Below are 9271 nucleotides of genomic sequence, written 5' to 3'. Positions count from 1 at the left end.
ATGTATGGAGTGATTAGGCTGTGTGTGGACTATTTTGGGAGGCTCAATATGTTTATTATTGATGATGTTTGGGCTGTTTGGTGATTGTTTTGAATTGGTGTGAGGTCATATATATAGGGGAGGTGTTGTCCGTTTCATCGTAAAATAGGTTGTGGTCGATACATAATAGTTATGACGCTTAAATGATAACGATAGTATCGTTTCTCTTATTGTAGACTAAGGAGTTTTGACAATTGCATAGCTTGAGATTGGGGAAGTATATACAAGGTATGTGAGGCTATCCCTTTCCTTCTTTTGCACGACTCCGATTGCACATAATGTAATGAACGATCTTCCAAGATACTCTACTCTTAGAAGCTAGCAGTACTTACATTGTTTTCCCTCTTATGGAACGATTGATGTTAATGTTGCTTCTCTTAGTCTTATGTTATCAATGTTGTTGGTACTTCCTGATTCTTATAAGGTTCATAGTGAAGAGTTAGTCCTAATAACGTGTACAGAGGATACCGACCTTACGTCACTCCGAAAGGTTTAGAATGTGATTCCATGAGTCGAGCATGCATTATATATATGTATCTATTTTACTCTACCGAGCCACGCTATAGTTGGCCGGGTACGGCACCTATTGTGCAACCACTGATCAGTTGGGTTTTACCGAGCTCCACGTGGCCGGGTACGATTCTACCGAGCCTATTATGGCCGGGTACGATATGATGATGATGATGCCCACAGAGGCGAATGCTTTAAAGGTTTATGTATTTATACATATGTATCATGCATTTCATGTAAGTAGCCCTCAGAGGTACTAAGATGTTACAGGTTGTATATTCTCTATCCTTGCTTACATTACTGATCGTATTTATGGTTCCTTGCCTTACATACTCAGTACTTTATTCGTACTGACGTCCTTTTATTTGTGGACGCTGCATGTCGTGCTGCAGGTCCTGATAGACAGGCAGGTGCAGCTCCCCCACCACAGTAGACTGTCCAGTTCAGCGGTGATTGGCGAGATCCCTTCTCCGGACTTGCCTTGGTCTTGGTATGCAATTTTTGTTATAGACATTATGGGTATGTCGGGGCCCTGTTCCGGCTATGTTGCAACACTTATGTTCTTTTAGAGGCTCATAGACAGGTGTCGGCTCATGTATAGTTTGGTATGCCTTGTCGGCTAGTTTTTGTTGTATAGTCTTTCATAGTAGCGTGGTAGCTCATACCTTATATGTAGTTTCTTGATTGTCTGGTCATCCCCTGCTATGTATATTCATGCCGTCATATTTTATTGCTGGTTGACCATGATCTAGGTCTACCATTTATATTGATCTCGTCAGCCCTAAAAGATAATAATGAAGGTTAGATGAAATGTGCGTTGGTGCTCGGCAAGTGTGGTCGGGTGCTAGTCATGGCCCTTCAGTTTGGGTCGTGACAGTTGTGTTTGAAGGACGTGAATACAATTCAATATGAAAAAGTAATTCAACTGAAATTTTGGACTCCACACACGATTTTTAGTTTTTCCAACCCCAGTATTATCATCATTATTTATAAATACTAATCTTTATGCACGTGCAACTTATGTACATAAAGAAAAAATACACTCACGGAGAACGTATAATATATTTCATATTAATTAATATCAAAAAGATAAAATAATTAAAAAAATGCACTTACATTCCACCTTTAATTATTTGAAATGCACAATTTTAATCCCTTTGTTGGTGAAATTTCACAAATTATACAATTTATTAACTTTTAAATAACTCTATTATCCATGTGTTATGTTAAAATTGTATTGTTATTTTGTATTTAAAAATAATATTATTCTAAAAAAATACAAATATAACATCTTTCATATATAATGAAATATTTCAAGGATTAAAATCAAAATTTATTAATGACTGAGGATCAAAAGTATAATTAAATTACACAAAACGTTTCATAGTGTATAATAAAAGTAATTTAAAATGTTGTACAATATTCACGAGAAATTATATATTTCAATGCCATTGGCAGGAACACTTGACAAAAAACTCAAATTAATTTCTCTGTCATGGGCATAGTTGGAAAAGACTAAACCTTTCTTAGCCCCTGAAGTTAGGCAAAATAACTAAAAGACCAATAGAAACATGCCATAATTGAGCCAACTCTAAGGACCTTTTGATACTCTTCCCGTACTGTTCATTGTTCATCTTCCATATACAAATTTTCAGTCCCTCTCCCACTTCTCTATTTAGCATTCTCTTCTTTCGTCAAACAATGCATCAACTTCACATTAAACACAATGTAAGGTTCTTCATACACTCTATGCTTCTTTTTATAAAACAAACAAAAAAACAAATTAAAAAGCCATTTCTGTTTGTTTACATGTAAAAGTGATTTTTTTTTTTTCTTTGTGGGGTTTTTTCTTTTTGATCCGACAGTTTGGAGTTTGTATTTTTGCATAAAAGTTTGTTTTCTGGTTGAAAATATAGTTTTTTTTAAAGTTAAAAGTTTTATTTTAGTTGTATTTTAGGTGAGGATGACTTATTTTTACTTACTCTGTTTTAGAATTTTTCTTGTATTTGGTTTAAGTACACTGCGTGAAAATGTTAATTATAGCGTTGCATGTTTAATGGGAAGCACTAAAAATGGCATCTTTGTCTAATGCTTGTAGTTTCTGAAACACCCACTTTGTTTGTTTGCCGTGGGGTAGAAAGATTAATGTTTAATTATTTTCTTTGAAAGTTGTGATCTTGTTTATGAACAGTGAGATTCTTTCACAGTAATGCTGGATTACTGGGTATGACGTACATGCAAGTAAAAGTGTCCGTGCTGTCATTTTAGTTGTTGATTTAGTTTATTTTCAGTCCATTATAGGAGTCTTTTCAGTTTGGTTGGAGATTTGTATGTTGTTATAGTAGAACTTACAGATTTAGAGAACCTATAGTTTAAACTTCTAGGATTTGAACTTTATGGGCTCTAAATTCTTGGAAAGCGACATTAGGTGTTAGTAACTAGGTTCTGATTTTAATTTTCGTATGTATTCAGTAAGATTTCTTAATATAAATAAGGGTTTGGACTGAAGCTATTGGGTTTGGCCAAATTCGTACGTAACCTTCCAGCTCTGCCACTGGGTGGGAGTGGAGATAGCTAATGCACGGGGAAGAAACTTAGATAAAAGAATACCTTCTTGAGAACCCATAATTTTTTTTCTTTTTGATGACTGAGAAGTCTTTTGGCTTGCCTTTTACTCTTCTCCACTATAATATCAAGCTTGGTGAAATACCAACTTTTCAACTAGTTAACTGTACGTAGAAGGCATCTCGCACTGTACTATCTTTGCCGATGAACCAAAGTCATGGGCAGAGAACACATAATTTGTCTTAAAAGGAAATTTGTTGAGTAGGAAGATGAAATGGACGTAAATAGAGCACAATGGATGCAAGAGTATTCATATAATGGACCCCAACTAGTTTATAATTTTAGATTTTAGTTGTTGTTGGTGTAACTTCCTTCTGAATTGAATTTGAAATTCAAGATGTGGGTCATTTAACATTAAAGGAGGTACATTTGTGGTGCGCGAGTTGCTTCTACTTATTTTATTTTTTTGAAAAGTAGTAAAGAAAAAATGTTCTTTAAAGCGAGGTAAAGGTGGGGCTCAAGTAACTTTTGGTTTAGTATAATAGTAGTATGTGGTAGAAGTCGGTTGTTAGCACATAATATGGAAAAAACTAAGCAGAAACTTGGACGTTCGTTTTGGGACTGGGAGTATAGAAGTAAATTGCTTCTCGAATTTTATAGCAAGACTTCAATCATAAACTTCCCTTTGGCTCAGGTTTCAACTCCCTCTTTCCCTGTATAGCCGGTAAAATGATACTATATCCAAATATAATTACAAGATAATATGTAGATGTGCTTGATGAAATACTTCTGGCAAAATAAAAGCTGGTTAATACTTGATAAACATCCTGCATCTAATGTTATGATAATGATGCATACGTGCATACACATGGATGCATACACATGGATGCATGTGTACGCACACAGATACTTGCGTGTGTGTATTTATATAGTTCAAATGAGCTTGATGCATACTCTTTTTACACTGGAAAGCAATTTTAGGTTTGATGTATTCTCTTTTTACAGTGAAGAGCAATTTTAGGTTTGTTAACTGTTTAAGTTGAGTATCAAAGATTGAAAAGTTCGCTATCACAAATTGGATATATAGAGAATCTATTTCAGACATTGCAACTGTTCAAATTAGCAGTTCATTGAATCATAAGCATAGGCTTTGTAGTAGTGAAGGGAACTCTTGATAGAATTCAGGTTAATAGAGAAATCTAAGCAATTGGTATTGTGGAAAGCATGGAAAGAGAATGAATGTCTGCTTTAGTGCAGCAATATTTTGGTTGTGAAAATCATTAACATGGTAATATGTGTGAAAAGATAAATGAATAGAATGAAGCTTTCAGAATAGATTTGAGTGTGTAGTAATTTAAAGCATATTCTTGGCCAACCCAACCATTTTAGAGCTGAGTCACCTCGTTTACGTTTCCTCTCTGGTAGATAACAAGAAATGGATTGCTCTTTATGTTGAGCAGGAGAAAAACTTTTGGCGATTAGTATGGTAGATTATCTATCTTTTCTTTATATTCCAATCATAATTAGTTTGCTGGATAATCTGATTGAGAAAGCACATCTTTGGAAGCTAGGTTCTATTGCTATATTGGGGTATGTTCTTTAACTTGACTTTGAATTTTACGGGCTAAAAGAGGATTATTCATAGAGCAAAGCATTGAATTGATTCAGAATTAATCTTTTGTAAAGTGGGTAGAAAGAAAGTGATAAAGGATGTTAACATTATTTCCCTACTGAAAGCCAGTATGGATTGTGGTACTGTTTAAATTGGCAGAGTATTTAGATGATCACTTTGGGGTTGAATTGTATAGTCATTAGATGAAATTATACAGTTGATTATGATATCTAACCCGCCCCATGCTTGGCAACACCTTTTCAATTCTTTCTTTCCTCTGTCAAATCTGCATCTTTTTCGATTTAAACTGCTTACAGTGTTACCATTGCCTTTTCTCATTAAAATTGTAAAAATAGGAAATGTCGAGCTGCATGACAAGCATTTCTGAACAATTAATCCTTTTAATTTTTTCTTTCTCAATTAAGCTGAGATTTGACCTATACTTTTTCAGGTTACACGAACTTGAATAGCTGACCTGGATATTATAGTTTCTTAAACATATGCTTCTATTGAATTCTACCTTCTGAAGCATAAGGTAATAGAGGAGCATTACTATCAAATTCTAGACCAGTGATGGACTGCAACAAAGAAGAGGCGATCAGGGCTAGAGGGATTGCCGAAAAGAAGATGGAAAATAGAGATTTCATTGGAGCTAAAAAGTTTGTATCTAAAGCCCAGGAGCTCTTTCCTAATCTGGAGAACATTGAGCAGATGGTTTTGGTTTGTGACGTACATTGCTCTGCGGAGAATAAAACTTTTGGAAATGAGAAAAACTGGTACAATATTCTTAAAGTGGAGCCAACAGCTGATGATTCTATTATCAGGAAGCAATACCGCAGGTTAGCTCTCTTGCTACATCCTGATAAGAACAAGTTCCCTGGTGCAGCTGATGCCTTTACGCTGATTGGTGAAGCTCAAATGGTGCTTTTGGATCGAGAAAAACGAATGTTGTATAACAGTAGGCGCATTCCTTCAGGAAGATCTCAAGTACCAATGCAGCAAACAAGCTGCGGCCAGCCAGATATCAGGTCACATCCTTGGGTACAAAACAAGTTCAGAGTCAAATCGGAATTCATGAATCAGAATGGCACTCAATCAGGAGTGCCTAGAAGCCAACCAACTTTTTGGACTGTATGTCCATTCTGTTCTGTTAAGTATAAGTATTATAAGACCATGTTGAATAAGCTTTTGTGGTGTCAAAACTGTAAAAAGTCCTACACAGGTCATGAAGTAAATGCTTCAGATGCAACACCCGGAACCAATAGGAGTCAGCCTGCTTCCAAGAAGAATGGTACAACAAACCAAGATCATGTTAAAGATAGCTCCCAATACACTAGTATGAGCTCTGCAACCAAGAGAAGTTGTCAGAATAAGGCTGCTGATGAATTTATACAGTCAGAGCTTCCCTCAGAGGTTGGTCAGGAGTCTAATGGCAACGGAAACTCAGAAAATGCATATGGAAAAATGAACGAGGGCTTATCAAGGGAATATAAAAGGAAAAACACAAAGAGAAAGAATATATCAGCAGAATCTAGTGAAAATTGTGATTCATCAACGAGCATAGATTCTGAAGACGATATAAATAGTGAAGAGTGTGATCATCCGCCTAGGCAGACCTCTCAATGTCTCAGTGAGCAGAACCGGCGAAGATCTACTCGGTCTAGACAGCGCGTCACTTACCGTACGAATCTAAGTGGTGAAGAAGAAGAAGAAGACCCTTCGGCTCAAAATTTGTCTGAGGCAGCAACTCCCAATGGGGAAAATAAGAAATTAAAGGAAAGTTTTTCCTCTGAAGAGTACTTGCCGAACACAGGGCAGGAAGCTGAGAATGCAAATGCAAAAGCGGGTGTACCTGAAAAAGGCTGTGGACAAACCTTTGATCTTCCCTCAGATCTAGGGCCTTCTAATATGACTGAGCCAGAAACGTTTGAATATCCAGACCCAGATTTTAGTGATTTTGAAAAGGATAGGGAGGAATCTTGCTTTAAGGTTGGACAAGTATGGGCTGTTTATGATACTCTGGATGCCATGCCGAGATTCTATGCAGTCATCAGGAAGATTTTCTCTCCTGCATTTAAGTTGCACATTACTTGGTTAGAGCCCGATCCGCTGGATAAAAATGAAACCAAATGGCTATCTGAGGGCTTTCCAGCTTCTTGCGGTAGGTTCAAACTGGGAAACTCAGAATTCGCTGAAGATCATCCTATGTTCTCACATTTGGCATGTGCAAAAAATGAAAGTAGCTGTTCCAATACGATGAAGATATTTCCACGGCAAGGAGAAACTTGGGCAATCTTTAAAGATTGGGCTATGAAATGGTATTCTCATATTGAGAGCAAGAAAAAGTACAGTTACGAGTTTGTTGAGGTGTTGTCAGACTATGCTGATGATATTGGTGTTCATGTTGCATACTTGGGTAAAGTAAAAGGCTTCACTTGTCTTTTTGATCGAGCTGCAAAAAAATTAGGGGAAAGGGGCCCATTTCTAATTCCTGCCAAGGAGATATTTAGATTCTCTCATAGAGTTCCTTCGTTTAAGATGACAGGCATGGAGAGGAATAATGTTCCTGAAGGATCCTTCGAACTAGACCCTGCTTCTTTACCCATTGACCAACTAGGCATTTCTGTGTCTGCAGATCTTGATGTCGAGCATGGGAATGCATACAATGATGTCTCTTGTCCTAGATCTCCAGCAAAGAGGGTGAGACGAGAGGCACCTTCTTTGCCAAAATCAAACACAGGGTTTGAAGACTATCCGGTTTCTACAATGAATTCAGAACCGATGGCAAAGTTTGATAAAGATACATCAACTGTAGACAGGATGGAACGATGGGATGCTAAGCCTCACGGCCTTTTATCTTCTGCAGATGGGGTGGAAGTGAAGCTAAAATCCAAAGGAGATACATCTTCTGTTGATCTGAGGGGGAAATCTGATGGAAATGCACATCCTGCTGATAGACGATCCAGAATTAACTTAAGAAATAATTTATCCTTAGACCAAAGAGAGACAGCTAACCGTATGACGTACAATCGCATGAGTTCGGTAAATTCTGCAGAAAACTGTGTTGTATCAGTAGCTAATGAGGTTCCTGAACCCGAATTCTACAACTTTGATGCTGAGAGATCAGTGGAGAAGTTTCAAGTTGGTCAATTTTGGGCAATTTACAGTGATGAAGATGCCATGCCGAGGTACTTTGGCCAGATACAGAAGATAGATCCTATCCCCAATTTTATGTTGCATGTGGCATGGCTTTATGCCTGTCTGCCACCGAAAGGCATAATACAGTGGCGTGATAAAACAATGCCAATTGGTTGTGGAATGTTAAAGTTTCAAAATAGAAAGCTGCACAAATATCGGGAAACCAATGCTTTTTCGCATCAAGTAGGAGCACAACCTATGGAGAAGAAGGGTGTCTACAAGATCTTCCCCAGAGCAGGTGAAGTTTGGGCAGTTTATAAAAACTGGAGTGCTCAGCTGAAATGCGGCAAACTGGAAGATTGTGAGTATGAAATTGTTGAAGTTGTGGATGTTACTGATAAGTACATATCCGTAAAGTTCTTAATACGGGTAAACGGTTTCAAGTCTGTCTACAAGCCTCAAGTGAAAGAAGAGGAAAATGGAACAGTGAAAATATCTCTAGCCGAGCAACTCAGGTTCTCTCATCAAATTCCTGCTTTTCGCCTGACAAAAGAGAGAGGTGGCATCGTGCGAGGTTTCTGGGAGCTTGATCCAGCAGCAATGCCTGTTTATTTACTTTGTACAGACTGAATAAAGGCGACGCGAAGCAGCATTTAGCTTCTCTTTATTTACCCTATCACAAAATGTGAAGATATTTGTACAGGATGGTCATGCCTATTATCTTATCTTTTCTTAGTTTATATTCTAGCCCCAAATGTGAAGGGTTTTGCACAGGAGTTAGTTTATATCTCTGGATACATTTGCTGAAACGCTCCCCAGGCTATGCCTTTGAACTTAGTTTAATAGTCTTTGTTTGAACTGATATGCAGCTTTTGTGAACAGCTAAATTATGAGTAATGGTTGCTCATTGCCTTGTTACCAGTTGAATGTTATGTTTAAGTCCTGAATTTAGCTCCTCTGGTTTCTTACTTCGCAGTTCAGTATTACATTGCTAATATTAGATGTGAAACAGTGAAAAGTAATCATGTTTTCTTTATTGTTTCCAAGCCAAGGTATACTACATTTTTAGTATAGGTACATGAGTTAGCTATAAAAAGATACTTTTTTCCGGGATATGGGCTCGAACCAGAGTCCGAGATCTCTGGTTAAGAGTAGAGGGATACTATCCATTTCACAATAACCGTTGGTGGTACATAAATGATATATTACTATGCACTCTCTTCTCTCTGCTAATGCCTCTCTTAATATCTCTTTTTCCCATTTAAGTTATTGTCGATGTTGGTGACAGTGCCGAGAATTTGAGCAATTTCACAATTATGTGGTCCAAGTTCATCATATAATAGCAAAATTATCAAAACTGAGAAGACTGAGGCTATAGGGGAGTTATGTTTGATGACGACGATGAGG

At 37.3% G+C, this 9271-nt stretch overlaps 1 protein-coding gene across 2 annotated transcripts; it reads left to right on the top strand.

The window, feature by feature from the left end:
* Positions 1-2193: 2193 nt before the first annotated feature.
* On the top strand, positions 2194-8778 carry LOC104235134 (uncharacterized). Of its 2 annotated transcripts, none has more exons than XM_009788820.2 (2): positions 2194-2277; positions 5178-8778. In XM_009788820.2, exon 2 carries the CDS (start codon positions 5300-5302, stop codon positions 8492-8494), a length of 3195 nt encoding a protein of 1064 aa, XP_009787122.1. In that variant the 5' UTR covers positions 2194-2277; positions 5178-5299; the 3' UTR covers positions 8495-8778. The 2 variants fall into 2 exon arrangements, with proteins under 2 accessions (XP_009787122.1, XP_009787130.1); XM_009788828.2 differs by lacking the exon at positions 2194-2277 and adding an exon at positions 3737-3808.
* Positions 8779-9271: the final 493 nt, after the last annotated feature.

This window comes from Nicotiana sylvestris, chromosome 1 (assembly GCF_000393655.2).
Source record: "Nicotiana sylvestris chromosome 1, ASM39365v2, whole genome shotgun sequence".
Taxonomy (NCBI): domain Eukaryota; kingdom Viridiplantae; phylum Streptophyta; class Magnoliopsida; order Solanales; family Solanaceae; genus Nicotiana; species Nicotiana sylvestris.
Note: the sequence above shows the minus strand (reverse complement) of the source record. Positions and strands in the feature narration are given on the sequence as shown.

Bases quoted from the DNA above. Each gene is read 5' to 3' on its own strand.
- LOC104235134 (XM_009788820.2), top strand. From the start codon at position 5,300: ATGGACTGCAACAAAGAAGAGGCGATCAGGGCTAGAGGGATTGCCGAA.